Source organism: Prionailurus bengalensis, chromosome A1 (assembly GCF_016509475.1).
Source record: "Prionailurus bengalensis isolate Pbe53 chromosome A1, Fcat_Pben_1.1_paternal_pri, whole genome shotgun sequence".
NCBI lineage: Eukaryota > Metazoa > Chordata > Mammalia > Carnivora > Felidae > Prionailurus > Prionailurus bengalensis.
Genome location: NC_057343.1, coordinates 220944403 through 220970076, shown reverse-complemented (window position 1 = coordinate 220970076; position 25674 = coordinate 220944403). Strand labels below are relative to the sequence as shown.

The following is a 25674-nucleotide window of genomic DNA, read 5'->3' as shown; positions in this document are numbered from 1 at the left end:
TGTGCTGACAGTTCAGACCTTGGAGACTGCTTTAGATTTTGTGTTTCCCTCTCTCTCTGCCTCTCCTGCTCTCTCTCTCTTCTCTCTCTCTCTCAAAATAAAAAAAAAGTTAAACAATTAAAAAAAATAATTATCTATACATACTATTCATTATTTGTGACAAACATATTATAGTAATTTAAAATCTTAATAATAAGGAAAACTGGGTGTGGAGTTAATAGAAACTCTCTATGCCTTTGCAACTCTTCTGTAAAAATAAAATAAATGCTAAATAAAATAGTGCAGGGGCGCCTGGGTGGCGCAGTCGGTTAAGCGTCCGACTTCAGCCGGGTCACGATCTCGTGGTCTGTGAGTTCGAGCCCCGCGTCAGGCTCTGGGCTGATGGCTCGGAGCCAGGAGCCTGTTTCCCATTCTGTGTCTCCCTCTCTCTCTGCCCCTCCCCTGTTCATGCTCTGTCTCTCTCTGTCCCCAAAATAAATAAACGTTGAGAAAAAAAAATTTTAAATAAAATAGTGCATTTTAAAAAGTCTTTTTGGGACTCCTTTCTGCATTATCATTTTATTTTATTTTATTTTATTATCATTATCATTTTATTTCTTTCAAAGAAATATTTAATAGATGCAAAAAATGCAATTTACAGAAACTAAGAAGGAAAGAGAATCTGAGTATCTTTATGACTGTTAAAGAAAATAAGTCAACAGCCCAAGTTTTCTTACAATAAAACTGCTGCATCCTAGGGTATTTTTAGTGAATTTTTAGTGAATTTAGCTAACATTCATGAAAGCAATAATTAAATCACACACAAATTATTTAAGGTTATATGAATTGGTAACATTTTCTATTTCATTTTATGTGATTATCATAATTTTGATATCTAAATATGATAGGAATAGACCTAAAGAAATTTCACAGGGTGATTTCTTGGATAAAAACACATGATTTCATAACAGTACAATTTTAAACAAAGTAAGAACAAATGGAATACAATAATAGAAAGCTATTATATCATTACCAAACATGAATTTTTTCAACTCTACAAGTTTAGTTCAAACAAGAAAAATCATTTAAGTCAATCCCTAGACTAACATACCAATGGGAAAATAAACAGTTCCATAGATACATAAATATATCTGATAACACTTCATATTCATTTATGATTTAAAAACAGAGCACATTAGGATGAAAAGGCCATTTTTAGTATAATAAAAATATTTTTTAAAACAACCCTAAGAAACTTCACAATTAATAACAAAATGTTGAACTCTTTTTAAAAAAATCATGAGCAAAATAAAGATGTTCTCTCTCAAATCATCTATTCAGTATTGCATCAGAGCTTACTTCAGTGCAGAAAGACAAGTAAAAAAAGGTGTGTTTATTTTTTCCCTTGATCCCACTAACATTCTCTTCTGCCAGATACTGCTGCATACATTACTCCCTTCCGTAGCAAGACTCTCTAAAGTTTCTGGCATGTACTTTCTCTAATTTCTCTCCCTTCATTCCTTTTTAAATCACTGCAATAAGAATTCTGGATGACTGTATCATTGAAAGCCGAGCATCAAGTTCACCTATAATCTCTGAGAAACTAAAGTTAGTATTCAAAAGCCCCAACATACTTGACTTTCCAGCAGCATCTGGCACAGTTAATCCACACTCTTCTCCAAACATTTTCTTTACCTGTATTCTAAGACACTCCAGGCTCTTAGTGTTCCCTGCAGTTCAAGGAATGTTTATGTTCCATTTCATTTATCATGTGTTTCATCTCTCCCCCCACATGCTCGTCTATCTCACACATGTTTCAATATGCGTCTGCCCCTGAACCCGGCCCTGTGTCCTCTTCTCTCAGAACACTCAATTTCTTGGTATCCTACAGTCCCGAATAAAAGCAAATCCATCTTTCCAGTTGCTTGGGCCAATTTTTTTTTTTTTAATGTTTATTTATTGCGAGAGAGGGAGACGGAGAATGTGCCCTTGAGCGGGGGGAGGGGAAGAGAAAGAAGGAGAGAGAGAATCCCAAGCAGGCTCCACGCTCTCAGCACAGAGCTGGATCTCAAGAACCTCGAGATCATGACCTGAGCTGAAATCTAGAGTTGGATGCTTAACTGAGCCACCCCGGTGCCCCTAAATTTTTTGAGTCGTACACAACAACCCCAACACTCCATGTGTACTACTGCAGAAATTTATGTTGTATCGACGTTAAAGCCAGAAGCCAGAATGAGATTTTTGAAACGTAATTCGTGTAATGCCACTCTTCTGCCAAAAATTCTACAGAACTTCTTATTTCGCTCAGAGTACAAGTCAGACTACTTAAGAGGTCCTGTCTACATACTGTTCCCTATTGCTGCTGCAACAAATTATCACAAACTCAGTGGCTCAAAACACCGCAAATTAATTGTCCTATAGTTCTGGAAGTCAGAATAAAATCCAGGTGTCAGCAGTGCTCCTCTCTTACTGGAGGCTTCAGGGACCTCCTCACACTTTCCAGATTCCAGAGGCTCTTTGCATTCATTGGCTTGCATCCCTTCCCTCCATCTTCACAGTTTATCACCCTAATCCCAAGTTCCACTGCTAGGTCCCTTTACTGACTTGCGCCCTCTTGCATCTGTCCCACGTGGGTACAGTGGGATCACCTGAATAAAGCAGGCTAATCTTCCAATTTCAGTGTCCTTTATTTCATTACAGCTGCACAGTCGTGTTTTACTATTTAAAATAACATATTCATTGGGGCGCCTGGGTGGTTCATTTGGTAAACGTTAGGGTGTTGACTTAGGTCATGACCTTTCAGTTTTTCGGTGGGTGGTTTCGAGTCTCACATCAGGCTCTGCACTGTCAGTCACTGACAGTGCAGAGCCTGATTCGTTTTCTCTCTCTCTCCCTGTGCCCCTCCCCTGCTCACATGCTCTGTCTCTCTCTCTCAAAATAAATAAATAAACTTATTTTTTTTCATGTCTATCCATCTTTGAGAGAGAGACAGAGTACAAGCAGGGGAGGGGCAGAGAGAGCAGGAGACACAGAATCAGATGCAGGCTGCAGGCTCTGAAATGTCAGCACAGAGCCCAACTGGGGGCCCGAACCCACAGCGGTGAGATCATGACCTGAGCCGAAGTTGGTGCCTAACCAACTCAGCCACAAATTCTGAGAATTAGGATGCAGATATCTTTGAGGGCCACTATTCTGCCTACCATTCTCTATGAGATCTGGGCATCCCGTTACCTCTCAGACCTTCCCTTCTACCACCTGTTTATTGATTCCTTTTTTCCACACTCACTTCCTTGCTCTTCTTGGAATATTCACAAGGAACCTCCTGATTTGGAGAGTTTTCAGTATATATATATATATATATATATATATACACACACACACACACACACACACACACACACATATATTTATATATATATTCCACTGACAGCTGCTTAGTTACCTCTTTAACTTCCTCCAAATCCTTTGCTCAAATACCACCTTATCAATGAGGAAATATCTCACCACCACCACCCACTATGTCTCATTTCCCAATATTCCTCCCCTTGTTTTTCCTTTTTTTTTTTTTTTTGAGAGAGAGTGAGAGAGAGAGCGGAGGAGAGGGGCAGAAGGAGAGAGAGAATCTTAAGCAGGCTCTACACTTAGCACAGAGCCTGACTGGGGGCTTAGTTCCACGACCCTGGGATCATGCCCTGAGCCAAAATTCAAGAGTTGGACACTGACTGAGCACCCCAGGCACCCCATCTCTTCTTTTCTAATAGCTCTCTTCATCTTCTGACATACTGTAATAGTAATATATTTATTATGTTTCTTTTTAATTTCCTGAATTTCCTACTAAAAACATGAGCTTCATGACATAGGATATGTTGTTAAGTTATGTGAACTAGTGAAATAACAGGTGCCTGCTCCATAACTATTATGGATTTGGAGATGAAGCAATCAATAGGAAAAAAAAAAGATGACCTAAAGAAACAATTGGTAAAATACTCGAAAAATGTTTTCACAAAAATGAAAGCTCACTGCTAATTAGGATAATGCTAAGTAAAATACCAGACTGGGGGCTGGGGGTGTTAAATAACAAAGTTGGGCATCCAAAGTAACAGAACTCTCATATACTGCTAGTGAGAATATGTATCGGTTAACATTTAGGAAGCTAATATGGAACTCTCTGGAAAAATTAAAGCTAGGCACACACTATATATATCAGCAGTTTTACTCCTAATTATATACTCTAAACTTATTCAGTATACATACGTATCAGAATGCATATTTAGATGTTCATAAGGGCATTATTAATAATAGCCAAAGCTAGGGGAAGGGACACTAGTGTATATTCATTATTAATATTATCTCACTAAATCCAAACACCTTCATATAAAGAAATCCTTTACAAAATGGGTTAATTTTATAAACCTATTTGAACAAAGGAAAAAAGACACAAAATAATACATGAACTATAATTATACCTGATTTCGGAAACATTAAAAAACTCTAGTATCTTGTTTAGCAAGGGCTACATACAAGTCCAAAGTATAAAGAAAAGCAAGGCATTATTAACACAACATGAAGCCTATCGACACCTTCATAAAGGAGAAATGTTGTTAACATACCCACAGAGAAAGTTTCATAAGGTAGCAATTTTCCATTTCCATTGATTTATATTTATTCATTAAAGTGTATATACATGTTTTATTCAACTTTCAGTATGAATTACATTTGAAAATTAAAAAAAAAAACTTAAAGGTCAGTTAACAGGAAGTTAAGGGTAAAAAAACCTATCTTGCCAGTATAAAAATTGGTAAAGGATATAAACACTCATTTAAAGAAATGGAAAACACTTTAATAAGCACATGAAGAAATGCTTATCATCAGTTAAAATAACAGAAATATGTTTTCATTCATAAGACTGGAAGAATTAAAAGATGATGATGATATAGAGATATGATAAAATGGTGAAGAAGCACTCTCATCCACCATTGATGAACCATTTAGCAATACTAATTAAAGTATAAAATCGCTCAAGACTGCTTCAGCATCTCCACCTTTCATCTTATTCCTGAAGATATGCCAGCAGTGTGTGAAATAACAGTTCATGTTATTATTAAATTTTTAAATAAATCCTTATTTACTGAAACTGAGAGTTCTCAAATTATATTTTTAAGTTAAAAAATGACATTATATAAGATTGCATAAAGTACATCGCCATTTATGTAAAAGCAAATCGTACATGTGTGGTTATATAGTTCTATAATGTCTCTTGAAATATATACCCACTGCCAAAAACCACCTGGTAAATGCAATTATTTCTTAGGAAGAGAACTAGGAAGGCCTGAGGATCATGGTGGGATTCTTAGTTTTAACTGCATACTCTGTTTTGCCCTTCAAATTTTATACAAAGTAAATGCATTATCAATTTCATACATAAATTAAATAATAAACACATAACAAAATAAGTTTGACACCTCTATGATGTAATAGAAATATCCCTGTTACCCATGCAGTTTTAGTTTTCTATTGATATCATTCTGAAAAGACAGTTAATATACTTATCATTATATTTTTTTAATGTTTATTTATTTTTGAGACAGAGAGAGACAGAGCATGAGCAAGGGAGGGAGGGGCAGAAAGAGAGGGAGACACAGAATCTGAAGCAGGCTCCAGGCTCTGAGCTGCCAGCACAGAGCCTGACATGGCGCTCGAACTCGTCAACTGCGAGATCCTGACTTGAGATGAAGTCGGACGCTCAACCGACTGAGCCACCCAGCTGCCCCTATCATTATACTTCTTAAATAAGAATATAATTGTTTTCAGTGAGGTAACATACAGAATATTAACAACAACAAGAATATCATTATTAATAATGGTGTAATGAGGTGTAATGTTGGCTATTATATACTCTGGAGTCATCTCTTCTGGGTTAGAACTCCAGCTCTACAAGTTACTTGATTTGTGCCTTTAGAACACTTATTTAGACAATGAGGACATATTTTTCTTAATTATAAATGAGAGATAATAATAAAAATATCTTATGAGGTTACTGTAATATTAAGTAATAATAAATAAATCAAATTTTACAGTTATCATTATCAGGATATATCAGTGTGTTTCAGATTATTATAAACTATATTTTATTTAATTCTCACATAAAACATGTGGAATAATATTTACATCAATTTTTTTTTGCTTTCAGAAATGTGTAAGTATTAGCGGCAAGAAAAGTGTTGTTTTTTTTAATTGTTTTACTTCTCTTGGTGATTTACACGGCAGTATGCTTTTTGTTTAGTGATTATGATTATGTGTGGTGCTCACTGTCACCTTGATGGATATTTTCAATTCCAATTTTTAATAAGGAAAGAGAGCTCATCTGTTTTTGCAAATTCACATCCTCTTTTTCCACATCATAATATCCTATCACTAGCTCTTCATCAGTTCAAAATATCTCTCATTCTCCACTTATTTTGTCTAATTGATAATATGCCTATGAGAAACTGCCCAACACAAAACTAACTGACTCCCATTTGCCTCAGATGATTACAGTAACTCTCTCCTTGGTCCACACTGATTTTTAAATTGTCACGCCTGTCTTTTGATTGAGTTCGCATTACACAACAAAATTAGTCACTTATTCTTTGCAGTTTTTTTTTCCCTCCCTTGTCTTCTATAATAATGCTAGTCTTGCCCTTCTTCCCCACCACCCCACCACCCCGCTTCTCATTGGATGTTCTCTGCCTCTACCTGTATGCTATTTGATTTTTAATCAAAAGTCATGTCCTTGATATTTGCTTTATCTATTTATTGTTTCCCTTCAGAAACTCAGACATCAAGGATGCAGAAACTGGGTCTGTTCATGATTCACAACTCTATCCTTCTGTTCTGCTAGACTCAGAATAGTCAAACACATATGTACAAACTAAATTTGTTGCTAGATTTGATGTAGGTTTGTGGCGAAATTGGTGTCAAGGAAAATTGCAAAACTCAGTGGTCTTGGAGTGTTTTTGGGTATTTGGAAGACATAATACTGAACTGAGAAGTTCACTGATGGAATTTAAGCTAAACAGCCACCAAAATAGGAAATATTCCTTTAGAAAAAGGTCTATAATAGTATATGCTCTTACTTTGTAAAATTTCATACTTCATAAAATAATTTTAGTACTGGACTGAGAGTTAACATCTGAATTTGAAATTCTAAATTTAATAGTTTTATGTAATCCATAAACACATACAGTGTAGTTTTAAATGTGAAGTTAAAGAAGTGAAAGAATTTTACTGAAAGAGGGAATCTGAAATTTACATAAAACGCCCTTTGCCTATTGTGGATTAGGGTTCTAAGGAGAGAACCAAAGGAGAGAACTATATTCCAACAGAATTACTGCTCCCTTCTCTAAATTTAGCCCATCTATATAGAAACTTACATGTTCATACTGTTCTTTATTTTTGCTTTTAGTTGCAATTATGAGAAGCCATGGGACAGTTACCCAATTAGCATCACAATAATAATAATGGCAATAGTAATAATAATATTAATAAAATATTAAGGTTAAATAATATTGTTTACTAAAAAATGTAGAAATTTAACTATGAATATTTAGGAACTCACTTCAGAACATTTATTAACGTATTCACGCCTTTTCATGGTTTCATGAAAGGTAACTGAGAATCTGAATATATGAACATATACCAAGTGTGAAACATTGATGAGCAAACACAATAACATACATCCCACTTTTTCATTTTCTTTCCTGAAGAGAACATTATTCTTCAGTACAATGGGGACAGAATTTAATTGAATATATAATTATGTATTGTCTCCAAGAAAGAAAATGAGAGGGCTTTGGTAGAAATTCATAATACAATAATAATAATTTCCCATGCTTCATGACCATTACACATGCACCTGTTACTGATAAATTACGCTGAGATACTTTCTGCTGAGCAAATTTATGTGAGATTTAATACATTTTTCATCTACAGAGATTTCTCCCGAGTTTTTGTTAAAAATCTACTCAATTTTCACATAATCTTCATTATAAAGTAATCATGTTTCTTAAAAGTTTATATTTGAAAAAATGATGGGTTAAATTATAGTTTTAAATTTTTATTTGAATTTGAATATTTTGAGATAATAGGTAAGTTTTCCAAAACATATTTGGCACAGAAAAAAAATTTTAATCATTTTTTATTGTCATCAGTCTATTATTATTTTGAATGCCCTTCTATCTACTTCCAACTATTACTAGTCTTTGTGAATTCATTGGCCTAAAATCACAGAAAAAAAAAAACCTTTAGAAAATAAACCCATAATTATCTTTTTTCTAAAATATATTCCAATAAAAGTAACTTCAAGGGATGTGACATAGGGAGGTAGATTTTAAGAGGTGCTATGTGGCTAACTGAAGAAACAGGAAAAGAGAAGAGGTTTCTGTGGGGAAGGGCTAATAAATTAGTAAACATGAAACAGGAATATACAAAAGTCAGGCTGTGGTAGGAAAGAAAAGATGACAACATTCACAGCTTCTCTGGGATAGTAACTCAAGGGGGAAAAAATGGGAGAATGAAAGGGTAGACTTTCCATAAATCCTTTAAAGACAATATGGGCAGTGGAGTGTGGTAAATATGTTTAGGTGGGGTGCGTGTGTGTGTGTGTGTGTGTGTGTGTGTGTGTGAGTTGTTTCATGAAGGTTATAAAATGAAGTTGTCACACATATTTATGAATAACCTTTGTTTATTTTTTTAATTTTTTTAATGTTTAGTTTTGAGAGAGAGACAGTGTGAGCAGGAAAGGAGGAGAGAGAGAGGGAAACACAGAATTCGAAGCAGGCTCCAGACTCTGAGCTGTCAGCACAGAGCCCGATGTGGGGCTCAAACCCTTGAACTGTGAGATCATGACCTGAGCCAAAGTCGGACGCTTAACCAACTGAGTCACCCAGGCGCCCCTATATGAATAATCTTGATATTTGGTAGTATGTTATGCAAATAACTTCATGGAAGACTACAGAAAACATGTTATCACTACTACCAGTAAAACTTGTATTTAAAAAGATGATTGTGGTTGTTATTTATATATGAGCATTCCATACTTAATTCCATTTATCTTGTAAATAAATGTCATTTATTTTTAACATGCAACATTTACCATTTGATGTTTTTCTTGAAAATGTTTCTTTTTTTTTTTTTTAATTGTTTTTTCAACGTTTATTTATTTTTGGGACAGAGAGAGACAGAGCATGAACGGGGGAGGGGCAGAGAGAGAGGGAGACACAGAATCGGAAACAGGCTCCAGGCTCTGAGCCATCAGCCCAGAGCCTGACGCGGGGCTCGAACTCACGGACCGCGAGATCGTGACCTGGCTGAAGTCGGACGCTTAACCGACTGCGCCACCCAGGCGCCCCTTCTTGAAAATGTTAAAAGGGACCCTATTTCCTAATATTTTAAATGAGAAAAAATATAATGCTCACACATTACATCTAAGCTCAAAACCAATTCTAAAATTTAGTAACCAAAGTACAGTAAAATCTGTATAATATGAATAACGTCCTATAATGTTAATATGTAAAATGCTTAAATCCGTGTTACCTGATCACCTAAGGTTAATATGAATTAGTATGGCTTCTCTCTCTTATAAAACTTGGATACACATTCTTTTTGACAGCCTTTGATATCTTCAAATCATCTATTCCTGGTTTTGAAGTTTCATCTTCAATGCAAATGCATCTGGAATGCAACTCAACTACCTTCCTAAATACTGCTTTGTTAAAATATAGTGAGCTTTGAGGATGCAAGCATATTTTCCCTATGTAACTTCTGGCTGAAATATCATTGTATTGAAAGATATAAATATTGTATGCATTTTGAGAATTAAAAACCAAGAGGTGGTCTGCCTGGAAAACATTATCAATGTTCCGCAGGCCAGGCTTCTATTTAAAAATGCTTTTATTACCTCTTGCTTGAGGATTAGTATAAGAAGATCTTAAGCACTCTAATTCAGATTTGTCTTATTTTGTGGTCTTTGCATATCAGATAAATAATGTCCTGATCCATCCAAAAGTCCAAATGTCCCCTCATCAGGAAGGTCTAGAACTACCTAATCTAAAGGAGTCTCTGCCAATATCTGTCACATCATCCTCATTTACTTTCTTCCAGGACTTTTTCTATCTAAAATTGTCTACTGTGTTATTTGTTTCATGCCTCATTCTTTTAGTGGCTGCAATTAATAGGGTTCAAATAGAAAATAACCATATACCAACACTCTGCCTGCCCCCGCCCACTAAAATCAGATCTCTATATATTAAACAGTCAAAGGGTTTTCGGTTGTTGTCATTTGTTTGTTTGTTTAATGTAGGTCTTTTTTGGTCATATTTGGATTGTTTTTAAGAAATATTCACCTGGAATTTTTAGTGTGAAGAGCAGTATTATGACAGTCGTTAAAATATCCAACTCTCTGAAGATAATATTTAACATTAAAATGTTTGCAATTTCTGAACTCTTATGTAGCATTTTCTCCACGTGCTCGACTCAGATCTGTTCACCCCCGGAAGACTGCAGTGGGGAGGTCAGGGCAGCTTCCTCTCTCTATTCTAGTTGGAACTACTCTTTCTCCCCTGTTACCAGGTCTGACTTGATTGTACCTACATTATTAAGGGTGAAAGGAACCTGGTCTAATATGGTGGGCACAGTTGGTATTTCTGGCATTCTGTTTAAGGTTAGGTTATTCTTTCATGGATCATGTTTTTTCAGTTTTTGGAAGATCTTTCTTCTAGAAATTTACAGTGATCACTTTTTATGAGGCATTGTACATCAAAAGAGCTCCAAAGAAATACAGATAAGTAAAAAATAAAAGCATATACCTTGGCTCTCCAATCTTGACTTTTAATAACATTGATTTATGTGATGCAAATCCCAAAATTTCATTTCCACTTTACTTACAATTACTGCAGAAATAGAACAGGGGGATAGTTGGCACTTATTTTTTTGTTGGTGGCTTTTGGGTTCTGTGCTCTCTCAGAGATTAAAAGAGTCCCATAACTTCCTGTTAGCTTTACTTATTATCTTCTCCTTCTCTTAAAGGCAGATACTTCGTGAGCAGAGAAATTACATTTTCTCTACTATATGCTTAATAGGAGTAATTAATACCTGAGTAGTGGGTCTTCTAGATATTTACTGAAAGAATGAATGCATACTTCAGTTTTAGGGGGTTTGTGGAGCCCATAAGTCTACAGAAAAGGGTGATTAAGAGGCTGGAACCAAATGCATGACTTCAAGATTAGATAGGACATGAAGGAGAGGAGATCTTAAGAGAAGTCCGTTTCAGAAAGTGAATACTAATGGCAACTCTGGAAGGAAGAAATAAAATTACAAATGGGAGCAGGTTCAGAAGCAAGAACCCAGAAAGAACTAAAATAAAGATCGAGCTATTTAGGAAAATGTAAAAAAACTGGCAAACTAGGACAGTATTTCTTGATCTTAGCACACTTGATGTTTGGAACTAGAAAATTTTATGGAGGTCTGTTCTATACATTGCGGGTTTTAGCAGTAAACTTGGATTCTGCCAACTAGATCCCAGTAGCAGCCCCTTTACTGCCACCACCTGATGGTTTTATTGTACCAAAAAATGTAGACAGTTACCCTAATTATTTTTAAAGTATTATTATATTTTCACTTCCTGGAGTGAATTGTCTTACTATGCTCACTCAAAATCAGGTTATTATTACCCAAATATGTTATTAATTTTTTGGCGTGTTAGGGGTTTTTCTCAGTATCTGGTTTTGATTAAAAGTCTAATTTTCACATGCTCTTCCCCACTTGAGAGTAATTATTATATAAAATGAATACAAAATTTTTGTAGTAAATAAAATTAGTATTTCTTTGACCACTGTTTATCTGTTACAGCTTAAAGTAAATTCAAGAGTATCTAGGGGTTTTTTGTAGTTTAAATTCATGTTAATTGATAGACAGTGTAGTATAGATAAGAGTATCTAGTTTAATGTCATTATGTATATCGTTTGAAAATTTGGAACCTAGATATTTGAAATTATTTGTCCAGGGTGACTGAATCAGGCAATAAGAAACCGTGATTAAAAGTCATACTTAAATAAAAATAGTTTATAGTTATAATGATTCTCAAGTCTTAAGTTGGAAAAATGTAATATGTCTATAGAAAGATGCAAAATGAAAGCAACATAGTACAAAAGTAGATTACTTGAAGTTCAAATATAAACCCCTTGCTATGGAAGTTAAAGCAAGGGGACATGGTGTTATCCTATAAAGGAAACTTCTTAAAGGCAAATTTTGTTATTATCTCACTGAAAAGAAAAAATAACTTAATGACAATTATATTTTGGTTTAGGATGTATTTGATTGAATGGTTAGAGGAAAATGTGTTTTGAACATCAAGAGCTGAACAAAGAAATGCTTTGAGTGAGTTCATTATTGGCTGGCTTCGTTGTTTTTTGTTTGTTTGTTTAATTTTAGAGAGAAAGAGCCAGGACGGGGGTGGGAAGGGGTGGGGAGAGAGAGAGAGAGAGAGAGAGAGAGAGAGAGAGAGAAAATATTAAGCAAACTCAGTATGGAGACTGATGCAGGGCTGAATCCCTCGACTCTGGGATCATGACCTGAGCCGAAATCTAGAGTCAGACGCTCAAGCAACTGAGCCACCCGAGTGCCTCTTGGCTTGGTTTCTTAATAACAGTCATGGCAATGACAATTTGGCGACTGATCTATCTCTTTTTCTCTTTCTTTCTCTCTGTTTATTTCTTCTTTTTTTTCTAAATGGATTTTAAAATTCTCATATACTTTATAATGCAAAATATTATTAAATTAAAAATGAATATATAGTAAGATGAATATATTAAAATTAATGTGGATAAAACTAACATATATAATTACATAACATGAATATATAAATTAAACCATTCACATAATCATAGTTGATTTCATACATGAAGGAATGAAGGATTAGAGAAGTAGGTTGATGTAACCACTATGAGAAAAATAGTAGTAGAAACGAGGTTATATCCTAAGTCTTCTGATCATTGATTACATGCTTTTCCTTCTTTTTTAAGTGTATTTATTTATTTATTTATTTATTTATTTATTTATTTTTGAGAGGGAGACAGAGTGTGGGAGTGAGGAGGGGCAGAGAGAGAGGGAGTAGAGAATCTCAAGCAGCTCCACACTGTCAATGCACAGCCGGACACAGGGCTGGAACCCACAAACCATGATATCATGACCTGAGCCAAAACCAAGAGCCTGTTGCTTAACCAACTGAGCTACAGAGGCTCCACAATTATATGATTTTCCTAAGCTTCCCTCAGCTTTTACCCAATGAGAAGCAATAGGTTTTTCCCTCTGTTTCCCTTAATCAGTAATGGGCTTTTATCTGAGAAATTATATACCAATCCATTCTTTATAGGTTTTGGTTGGCAAATTGTTTGGTATTAAAAAAAAAAAAAAAAAGATTCCCTCTTCACGCATGTGCTTTCAGTCTTGTCCTCATCCTATCAGTGTAATTCTCTCCATTTTCTTATTCTGAGCTTCTCAAATATTTCCCACTACAATGGGGTGTCTATCATTATCTCTCATATGTCAAGGAATTAGAACATGTATTATTAATATATCTAAACCAACATAGATACATCATTAAGCATCAATGTTACATTCCTACTTTAAAGGTAGTAAAAACTGGAAGTGAAATTTCTGAAAGAAAGGATAAATGTGTATTAGATTTACTGTAAGTACTTTTAGAAAGAATATTTAAGAATTTAAAATGTTTTATATCCATTGTAGTATGTGTATTAAAATATTCTATATTGCACATTACCTTCTTGACATCTGCAAATCTGTTTATATCTAAATAAGGTTTTTAATTGTATAAGTAACTAATGCAATATAAATAATAAGTAATTAATGCAAGTACTATACTATAGAAAAGGAAAATGTTTAAATAGCTATTTCACAGGTCATGACATGAATAAATGATTCAAACTACAAAGTGGTCCTGAAATATAAAACAAAAAATAGATACTCTGGGCATTAGAAGTAAGCTTATAGCTACAGAATCTAATAAATTTCTGTTGATCTAGTAATTCAGCACATATTACATAGAAAGGAACTAGTGGACACATCCCATAAATTCCTTATGTTTGTTCTTGTTAAAGAGTTTTCTGACTTGCCTTGTTCAAGCAGAGTAAATAAGAATAAAATTTGGTTTGTATATCAATATGCATATACAAGTATTACCAGTTTTAATTACCCATAGGGATTTAAATTCTAGACTAGTCCCCCCCCCACCCTCCCCCAAAGAACCGAGCAGGACCAGATGATTCTGGGAATTCAATCCAGTGCAACTCAGGTCAATTCAATCAATGAAATATTAAGCTCTATTCAAAGAGCCAAAGACAAAGTAAGGTGTGAAGTACAGGACTTGATCTCAAGGTGTTGACACTCTTCTGGGAGAGAACAAATGAAAGTGCATAAGAAGTCACTTGACTATCATGAGAGAGTATACAATGCAATGGTAACTTAATTTACCAACACTTATCAAATCCTTATTAAAATGGACTAGGTAAAAGAAAACACAGGCAAATAACCCAAATAAGCTCTTTGTTCAGGAAGAACCAAAGGAAATTATTTACTGTATAGTTTCTTTGGTGTAGATTTCTGTTATTATATTTTCATGTGGTTGCTTTCATTAACTAAATGTTGCGTATCACAACAACCATAAAATGTACCTTAACCCACTGATCTCGGACACCCAATCAGATGCGACCTGTGATAAGTCTGCTACTGTGTGCTTTCTGGTAATATTGCTCAGATTGCTGCCACTTTTCCTTCTCCTTATAATTGATATAACATTTAACCTTTAATGTCATCTATGCCATATTGCCAGACATTTAAAGATGACTGAAATAATTGGAACATGAAAAAACATATCAAAGTGTTTTAAAATCAATGAAAAAATACATAACTTTTAAAAATAGTTTTTCTTAGAGGATTAAAAATTATTAGCACATTTTAATTGTTTGGATGAAGCTATTAAAGTTTAGGTTAACGCAAAATTCTCCATCACGGTAATGTATCTATCATAACTTTATAGTGTTAACATAGGATGTATTAACATGTGATTATATTTACTTTTATCTTGCTAGTGTTTCCCTTTCTTCTTTGATATATTTTCATACTGTCCATAAAAATAATAACCATGCCTATTAACACAAAACCTTTCTTAAGACACTAACTTCTACTACATTCAGATAGTGCCAAAAAAAGAACACTCAAGGGGGCGCCTGGGTGGTGCAGTCAGTTAAGCGGCCCACTTCAGCCAGGTCACAATCTCGCGGTCCGTGAGTTCGAGCCCCGCGTCGGGCTCTGGGCTGATGGCTCAGAGACTGGAGCCTGTTTCCGATTCTGTGTCTCCCTCTCTCTCTGCCCCTCCCCCGTTCATGCTCTGTCTCTCTCTGTCCCAAAAATAAATAAACGTTGAAAAAAAATTAAAAAAAAAAAAGAACACTCAAAATGAATAGAAGATAGTTCACACAAGCATTCATTGTTACTTTTCATTCGACTCCCAACCACAACTAATTTTCCTCACTTTTATAAGTGAATAGAGTAGAAACTTGTCTCTGTCCACATATCGCAATAAGTAAACCACTTCTACCTGCTTGTCTTCTATGTATTTTCCTTTATATAAATGTGCCCACAGTGAGACTTAAGAAAAGTAAATAACACTCATATCTGAAATAAGTTTTCTTATAAAAAAGCTATTTTTTTTGGCCTTAGGTCATATTTTTAATGACATTTGCTTTCTCATTCTATAGAATATTAAACTACTTTTAAATGTCTTTTCTTCCCTGTGAAAATCAAGAGCGATGGGAACCATTGCATATGTATCTATCTATCTAGTCATTTCAAGTAGCCAGATTGACGTATAGTTTTCTCACTATCATTGATTTCTGACTACAAATTCTAAAAGCGTAATTTTAGTACTTCTTTGATCCATGAGGAAATGGACAGAATTAATTCTATCAAGTGAATGTCTACCTTTACCATGCTGTATTTATTTATTCTGTGGTTTTTCAAATTATAATTTCTATTCCATAAACAAAAATTGCTTTATGGATATTTAGAGAATAAAATTTATGGCTCAGAGCCTGGAGCCTGTTTCCGATTCTGTGTCTCCCTCTCTCTCTGCCCCTCCCCCGTTCATTCTCTGTCTCTCTCTGTCCCAAAAATAAATTAAAAATGTTGAAAAAAAAATTAAAAAAAATTTTATAAGAATGATGATCTTGATAACCTTCAAATTTTCCTAAGACATGTAAAGAAAAAATGTAACTATTTGCCATTTCAGTGCAAACTTACCTTGCCCACGTATTGGTAATCAGATCCTGTGTATTCCTCCAGTAAGAAAAATTGATTCCACATCCACCCACGTTTTTGACGATGCAGAATTTTGCCATCACTCCTAGGTACACGTGCACCTAAAATTCTTTGCTGGGGTACAGGAGTCCTTCTGAACATTATCTCTGGAGAACAGAAATGTGGCAGGCATACCCAGAGTAGAAATAGTAGCAAAAATTGGTATATTGTCATAGTTCACTTCTTGAAAATTTCCAACGTGGATGAAGAGAAAGCAGTCCTGTTTTATTGAGTTGAATTTTACTGTGTTTCAACTGGTTTCCAACATCTCATCAATGTTTTGGACATGTTTCCAAAAGCTTCAAACAAAAGAACAAACAAATAAAAAAAAGTCAGTTGAAAACATTATGAATGTTACCTGTTACCTTAAATATGAAATTGATAAAGATTAGTAGCAAACAAAATACCTACTTTCCTGCTGTTTTATAAAATAATGATTACTTTTGGAAGATATTGTTTGTCTAGTAACATGTCAGCAATTTATGAAAAGATCATGGTAAATAATGTCTTTCAGACAAATTTTAAGGAAGGGGCATATTAAGCTTTGTTTCTTTTTTCTTTTGTGATTATAACAGTTTTCAGGAATTATGATCCCTGTATGGAGTAGGGATGAAGTTAATTTTGCACATCAATTTTTTCAGAGTAACTTAACATAAATTAAAAAACTGAAAACAAAATATTGATTTAATTAAAGCTACAGAAAACATGCATCTGTTGTGCGATACAATGATATTTGAATGTTTTTCAACAGCAGCAGTTTCTTCCAATTTAATTCTGCTCAAAGGTAAAAGCAATATAAGAACAAATAAAACACTTGAAGTGCCTTTGGCTGAAGAGTTCTCTCTTCCCTCTTAAAGTAGAAAAAAATCACTACTGAAGTAGATCCATTTGTAATATAATTCATACTACTGTGTAGAGGGAGTGAATGACATTGTCAGCTGTACTCCCACTACAAAAGTTCTGAGTCTAGAACTCCACACTGCCCCAGCCTGACTAAGGAGGGCCATAGATTCCAGGCTGCTCTCCACCTCCCTCCCTCTGCTTGCTTCCTCAACCCAGGTAACCCTATTAAACATAAATCAGATTATGTCACTTATCTGAACAAAAAACTCACATGAAGTCTCCTCTCACTTTGATTAAAACCCAATGCCTTACAAAAACCTACAATTCTGTACTTGATTTCATGACTACTGGTCACTTCTCTGACCTCATATTTTACCCCAATCCCCCATGTCACCTCCCAAAACTGACTCCTTTCCAGCCAAAGTGTCCTTCTTTCACCTTGCAATACACTTCATATTCTCCCCTCCTCAACTGGAACTTTCTACTTTTTCCTTCTATTTGTAATGTTTTTCCACATAGAGGTCCACTTGGTTAGACTTCTTGCCTCCTTCAGGTCTTTCTTGAATCCTCCCCTAACATTCCATATATGCCCATATACTATAAGTGCTTTATTTTATTTGGGATGCATTCTGTCTCCCTGCTGTAATCCCATGGGTTGTTTTGCTACTGTATAACAGACTCTTACAGCAGATGACCAAAAAACATTTTAATTGAATAAATGAATATATTGTAAGTTGATTAAAAAATCTGAGTACCATTCCTTTTTCTTTTTTTTTTTTTTTTTTTTTTTAATTTTTTTTTTTCAACGTTTATTTATTTTTGGGACAGAGAGAGACAGAGCATGAATGGGGGAGGGGCAGAGAGAGAGGGAGACACAGAATCGGAAACAGGCTCCAGGCTCTGAGCCATCAGCCCAGAGCCCGATGTGGGGCTCGAACTCACTGACCGCGAGATCGTGACCTGGCTGAAGTCGGACCCTTAACCGACTGCGCCACCCAGGCGCCCCCATTCCTTTTTCTATGTAGTTATGCTCCAACACTTATGTATGGAAATACATTTTTGAAATCATAATTACTTTATTTTATTCTTTGTTTATATTATTGTTAATCCTCACAATCTTGTTTTTATTTTAAAATCTCCTCTATAGATTGTTCTTTGTTTGTTTCCTGTTAGGTAAGGATTTTATTTCAGAATAGGATAAAACATTTCTTATAAAAAAGTAGTTTTGGTACCGAAGGATTGAGTTCCTTTTCTCTAATATGGCAAGCATTCTAAGTCCTCCAGCATTGACACTGACATTTATGCTTTCATCCACAATAATCTGTTAGCAATCTGCTTATTCTTTTCGGTTTTCTTTTATTAAGAAGATTTAAAAGTTAATGCAAACATGTTTTACAAATAAGATTAATGGTGAAGCAGTATTCCCTTGAGTGTATTAAATGACAGTGGAGTTTCTACAGCATGTGAAGCATTCAAAATGACAGATGTAAACTGTATTAAAAAATCATGTATTGCTATACTTGGAGTATAGAAATTATCTGATACATAAAATGATTTTACCTTACATAGCACTGACATTACAGAAACTTAAATTGATTGGATTCTAAGTAATAGGAACATTTACCAAACAAATGTTTGTCTTTTTATGTAACAGGGCATGATAGATAATATTTCCAGAAACTTTCACTGTTCCTAAAAATTAGAGGACAGTGTGTATAATTTACTGTATCTACTTTCTGTGAAAGCTTTAATACTTATTGAAGCAACATTCTCATTTCATCTCTTTTTTTCATTTTAAAAATATATTCCAGCAACTCTAAGATATATTGGCAATCATTTTCAATGCAATTATAACTATCTATAATTTTAAAAGTTTAAGCATCAATATTTTGGGGAATAAGTAGGTGGAGATGATAACTGTGAAAATTGCTAGTAAATAACTGGAGCTCTACATACGCATGGAATTTTTTTTTCATCATTTTTCTGGTTTCCTATATGTTAAAAATATATTTTACATGAATTAAATATTTGATAAACCATTTAAAATAATGACAAGATTAAATAAAATTTTTAAAAGCTAAAGTTTTAAACTTTTTTAATGATTTTTTAAATTTATTTTTGAGAGAAAGAGTCAGAGAGCAATCAGGGGAGGGGCAGAGAGGGACACACAGAATCCCAAGCAGGCTCCAGGCTCTGAGCTGTCAGCACAGAGCCTGATGTGGGGCTCAAACTCACAGACCACAAAATCATGACCTGAGCTGATGTCTGATGCTTAACCACCCAGGTGCTCCCAAAAGTTTTAAATTTTGATTATTTTGATTTATGATTTTTTTTCCTTTATTCGATTGGGCTTTTGGTCCCATATCTAAAAATATTTGGGGACACCTGGGTGGCTCAGTCAGCTAAGCATCTGACTCTTGATCTCAACTTAGTTCAATATTTCATCTGTCCCTCCCCTGCTTGTGCTTTCTCTCATTCTCTTTCTCTCTCTTTCTCTCAAATAAATGAATAAACTTAAAATCTATGCCTAACTTAAGATCAAGAAGATTCATCTCATGTCTTCTTTTCAAAGGTTTATTGTCTTAGTTCTAACACTTAGGTCTATGATCCAACTTGAATCAAGTTTTGTATATAGTGTGAGATATGAATTGAAGTTCTTTGTTTTGCATATGAATATCTACTTTCCCAAGCTCCATTTGTTGAAAAGTCCATTCTTTCTCCTCTGTATTGCCTCTGTGCTTTTGTCAAAAATCAGTTTGTCTACATATGTGTGTCTATATATGTCTACATTTGCATTTTATATTTAAATTTTATAATTACCTTGAAATTTCTATATAAAAGCCTGTGGGGATTTGACTGGGATTGCATTGAATCTTTAGATAAATTTGGGGAAAATGGCCATCACAGCAACATTGACTCTTCTGACCTAAAAACCCTATATATCTCTACATCAATTAGTTCATCTCAGTACTGTTTTAGAGATTTCAGTGTACAGATATTGCTTACTTCTTATCAAATATTACCCTAATATTTTCATATTTTGTTGTTATTTTTATTTCTAAACCACTTTATTGAGATATGATTGAGATACAAAAATCTGTTCATGTTTAATTTATACAACTTGATGAGCTTGAACACTGTTAAATACATTACTTAATAATGATTTTAAATCATTAAAGTATGTTTAAATATATTTTAAAAAAGACAAGCCAACAATATATAATAACATATTACATTTGGTTATAGACATATCTAAAATATACAAAGAATGCTCAAAATCCAAAAATCAAAAAGAATAAAGTCCAATAAAAAATGGGGAAAGTATTTGAACCAACATTTTTACCTATAGAAAGCAAAAATGTACATGAAAAGGTATCCAACGTTGTTCGTTATCTGAGAAATGCAAATTAAAATGACCAACTATTGGGGCACGTAGGTGGCTTATTCGGTTTAGTGTCCAACTCCTGATTTCAGCTCAGGTTATGATCTCATGTCTTTTTTTTTTTTTAATTTTTTTTTCAACGTTTATTTTCGGGACAGAGAGAGACACAGCATAAACGGGGGAGGGGCAGAGAGAGAGGGAGACACAGAATCGGAAACAGGCTCCAGGCTCCGAGCCATCAGCCCAGAGCCCGACGCGGGGCTCGAACCCACGGACCGCCACGGACCGCGAGATCGTGACCTGGCTGAAGTCGGACGCTCAACCGACTGCGCCACCCAGGCGCCCCTGATCTCATGTCTTAAGGTGGAATCTCAGCGCTGCTTAAGATTCTCTCTCTCTCTTTTTTTCTTTTTCTCCCACTGCCCCTCCCCTGCTTGCTCACACACTCTCTCAATAAATAAATAAATAAATAAATAAATAAAGTGACTATTACCAAGTGTTAGTGAGAATGTGGAGGAACTAGAACAATTCTATACTATTAATGGGAATGTAAAGTTATATAATCTCCTTGGAAGATAATGTGGTAGACTGAAATAATGACACCTCAAAGACATTCACATTCTAATCCCTGGTACCTGTGGAATCTGTAAATATGTAAAAGGGACTTTGCAGATGTTATTAATTGAACAATTGTAGAGATTTCAAGAGAGTATTTTGGAGTATTTAAGTGGGATCATTGTAATCATAAGGATCCTTGTAGGAAGAAGGCAGGAGGATCAGAGTCAATAGTAAGAGATAAGATCACAGAAGCAAGGGGTCTGAGTGCCCTGAGCAAGAGGGCAGCAGCCAGCACGCAGGAAGCTTAGAAACTATAAAAGGAAAGCAGTGGATTCTCCCCGTGGCTTCCAGATGGAACACGGCCCCTCGACACCTTGATTTTAGACTTTGACTTCTAGATATGCAACAACATAAATCTATGTTGTCCTAAGTCACTTGGTTTGTGGTAAGTTGTTACAGTAGCAAGAGGATTGGTAGATGCTTAAAACATTAAAGGTACATCTGCAATATAATCCAGTCTTCTGCTCCCAGGTATTTATAAAAGAGGAATGAAAGTATATGCTCATTTAAACGTTGTATATGAATGTTTACAGAAGTTTATGGATAAGAGAAAAAACCTGGAAACAAGCCAAATGTTACAGGTGAATGGATAAACAAATTAGAGTATATCTGTACAATGCAATGTTACTAAACAATAAAAAAGAATGATATTTTTTGGTTTCACATGTAAGGAGCTTGAAATTACCACTCCAAGCTAACACAACACAAACTTGAACAGATTAAAAAACCAGCAATTCTTCTTGGATCCATAAGAGACAGAAGGACTCTGGGCAAACTACTGCCCCCAAGATTGGAGAGAGAGACATGTGAATAGAAGGAAACAAGGCTTACCAGCAGAGACTCAGGAGCAGAAACCATCTTAGAACCAGTAATGGTAGAGGAAAACTGAACTATAATTGACAAATTAATGGAGGCTTAGTGCACACAACTCTCAAAATTAAAAACTCCAGGAGACCCAGCCATGCTGTTTGGGGAGGTGCTCCTCAATACTTGGAGATTTACCTGTGGGGACTCACCAGTTTCCTATAGTAAAATGTCATAAAAATCCCCATATGCTTTCAACAGGGAAGGAAATATTTTGAAATGCCTCAGAACACTGTGTTCCTAACAAGGTCTGCCCTCAGGGAAACTAGTTAACCAGAGCCTAACTTGGGGTATTATCAAAGCCTAACTGACCTGAGGGGAGGGAAATACAGAATTCAATCCCATATAACCTTCAGGTTTCTCCTACAGAAGGAAAAAAATGAGAAATGCTTGTGAAGTTCACAGTATAAGGGCATAGGCTCACTAAAAGACAGTTACTAATCAGAGGCTATAGAACGCTTCCCCCGCCCCACACTTAAACATCCCATTACTACAGGACCATTTACAGCAGTGGCATTTCCAGTACAATATATCCAGCTATCAAGAAAAAAATTACAAGGGATACCAAAAGGCAAAAAACAAACAAACTGGAGAGACTCAGCAAGCATCAGAATCAGACACGGCAGGAATGTTGGAATGATCAGACTTGGAATTTAAAGTAACTGTGGTCAATATATTAAGTGTTCTGATGAATCAGGTAGACAGCATATAACAACAGATGGGCAATGTAAGTAAAGAGATGAAATCCTAAGAAAGAACTAAAAAGAAATGCAAGAAATAAAGAACACTGTCACATAAATGATTAGGCTCATTAGTAGACTGGACATGGCTGAGAAAAGTGTCTTTGATCAGGAAGATATACCAGTAGAATCCTCCAAAACCTTACACATCCACTTTATACATTTGTCTAAACCCATAGAATGTATAACACCAAGAGTGAACCATAAGGTAAACTACGGACTTTGAGCAATTGTGATGCATCAATATAGGTTATTCCTTGGTAAGAAAATATACCATTCTGGTAAGCAATGTTAATGGGAGAGGCTATGTATGGGGTGGGGGGGCAGTGGATATATTAGAAATCTCTGTTCCTTCCTCTTAAATTTCTTGGAAACCTAAAAATGCTGCAAAAAATAAACAATTCATAAGCACACACATAAAATAAAAATAGGGAATTGTATGAAACAAACCAACAGTTAATTTGTCCCATGTAAATTCTTCCTGGGTATGGTCTATGCAGCTAGAAACCCAGTTTTAGACTTTTCAAAATATTGCTCTTTCATTATAAATACCACAAATAAATATTCTTTCACTAAACTCAAAATGTGGAACATCTTTGACACTTCCATTAATTCAAGCCCATCTCCAACATAGTCTGTCAATATATACCCTTGTTTTTGTTTTCTTCTTCATAGTGGTCATCTTTTTTTTTTTTCTTCCTATTGTATGTGACAACACACTATTTTACTTATTTATTTATTTTTTATGAAAGAGAAAGAGAAAGAGTGAAAGTGAGCAGGGGAAGGGAAGAGGGACAGAAGGAATCTTAAGCAGTTTCCACACTCAGCAGGGAGCCTGATGTAGGGCTGGGTCTCACAACCCTGAGATCATGACCAGAGTCCTAAGTCAAAATTAGGAGTTGACTCTTAACCAACTCAGCCACCCAGGAACCCTTATGTTTTTTTTTTATTTTTTATTTTTTTATTTTTTGAGAGAGGCAGAGAGCAAGTGAACCAACACACTATTTTATGTTATCATTTCATGCAAAAAATGTACACTAACAGGTTTCCTTAACCTTCATTTTTTTTACTTAAAATATATCCTGCGGGGTATTAGCTAAATTAATTTTCCAAAAACCATTTCACCTTGACCCAAATCAATTAAAAATTTTAAATATATCTAACTACCAGGATAATAACATGGAACCAAGTGATATTTAAAAAAATATATTCTTTTACATTATTTCTGATGGGTTATTTAGTTTCAAGCCTGATATGTAACTTTTTATGTACATAAACTACTCCCTCACTAATACATAATTCTGAATCTTGTCTAGGTATTTATACTTTATTGAATTTCCCTCACTAGTGAATTGTTACTGTGTATATATAGGTGTGTAAGTAAACATTTCTTTTTTTTTTAAGTTTATTTATGCATTTTTGAGAGAGAGAGAGAGAGAGAGCGCACTCACATACAAGTGGGGGAGGGGCAGATAGTGAGGGAGAGAGAGAGAGACATGATGCCTGATCCCCAAAACCATGAGATCATGACCTGAGCTGAAATCAAGTCAGATGCTTAACCAATTGAGCCCAACTAGGCACTCCAACATTTCTTGAATTAAGTAAAAAATATGTTTTAAAAAAGTCTTTCTGAATCGGTTGGGTTATTTCTGGTGAAAAATAAAGGCTAAAGTTTAGAATATGAAAATATCACTTAAGGGAGCTATACTTGTAAACGGAACTATAATTAGAACGAATCAAATGGGCTGAGACCAAAGTTAAACTATTTCTTGCCATGAAAATGCTAAAAATTAATGAAATTATATAATTTTATTTCCAGTTAATAAATTTATTTTCAAGAAGCCCTTTCAAAACCCCAGTAACGTATTTTAATCTCAAAAATAATTTCACATGAGTATCACAAGAATCATTGAACCATCGCTGAGCATTCATTCTGCATTCCCGCAATTCCTTTAGACCAGTGCTTTGCAAACCTTAATGTACATTTACATCTCCTGGGGCTCCTGTTAGAAGTCAGTGTTCTCATTTAGTGGGTTTGGGGGGGGGCACAATACTCCGCACTTCTAACAAGCTCCCCTGTAAGGCCAATGAGGCTGGCCTACACACTTTGAATAGAAAAATCGAAGGACTCTCTAAACCTAAGTCATCTTCAGAATGTGTTATGACTTTCCCCTGTTCAATGACTCACAGCTCAGGTATGTGTCCTGTTACACTTTCAGGAAAATCAAATATAAGGTGATTATTGCGGGAAGATAATGATTATTTCCAAATAATCAAGTTTATTCCAGAATTTTTTTTTTAATCTGAAAGATCTGTTTGATTAAAGTCAGTAAACTACAGCAATTATTCTGATCACCCTACAAACTCTGTTTTCCTTTAGATTTACGTTTTCAAATGTTTGGATTTCATTTCATTTTTACAATCACAGAGTTTTCATTATTCTTCTAAAATATTTATCAAAACCATTTTTCTCTAAAACATATTAATTTTATTTATATATGTAAGCAGAGAATGGCAGATCACAAAATATAATAGACATTTTGACTCATCTCAATAATTAATTAGGTCTCTACACATCACAGATGATCCATTAAGCTGTAATCCATCCTTGGCTGATAAAAGGAATTAGTCATTCTTCAGTCAGCTGATTATGTTAAGATTTTAATGTACCATTTTCCTAAATTTTCTTTAATTTTACCATTTATAACAATAGAAAATCCTGAAGATTATTAAGACCCAATCCAAGGCTCTATGGATGAATAATTTTAATCCTTTTAGAGGTTTATAGCACCAATACAGCCTAATGAAATTTCAATATTGAGAAAGAAAAGAACATTT

At 34.8% G+C, this 25674-nt stretch overlaps 1 protein-coding gene across 1 annotated transcript in view; it reads right to left on the bottom strand.

The window, feature by feature from the left end:
• Positions 1–16685, bottom strand: part of LOC122495036 (cadherin-10) — a 122786-nt gene extending 106101 nt beyond the window's left edge. The window contains exon 1 of the mRNA XM_043600749.1: positions 16333–16685. Coding sequence (XP_043456684.1) covers positions 16333–16563 — 231 coding nt within the window. The 5' untranslated portion in view covers positions 16564–16685. The remainder of the gene's footprint in view (positions 1–16332) is intronic.
• Positions 16686–25674: the final 8989 nt, after the last annotated feature.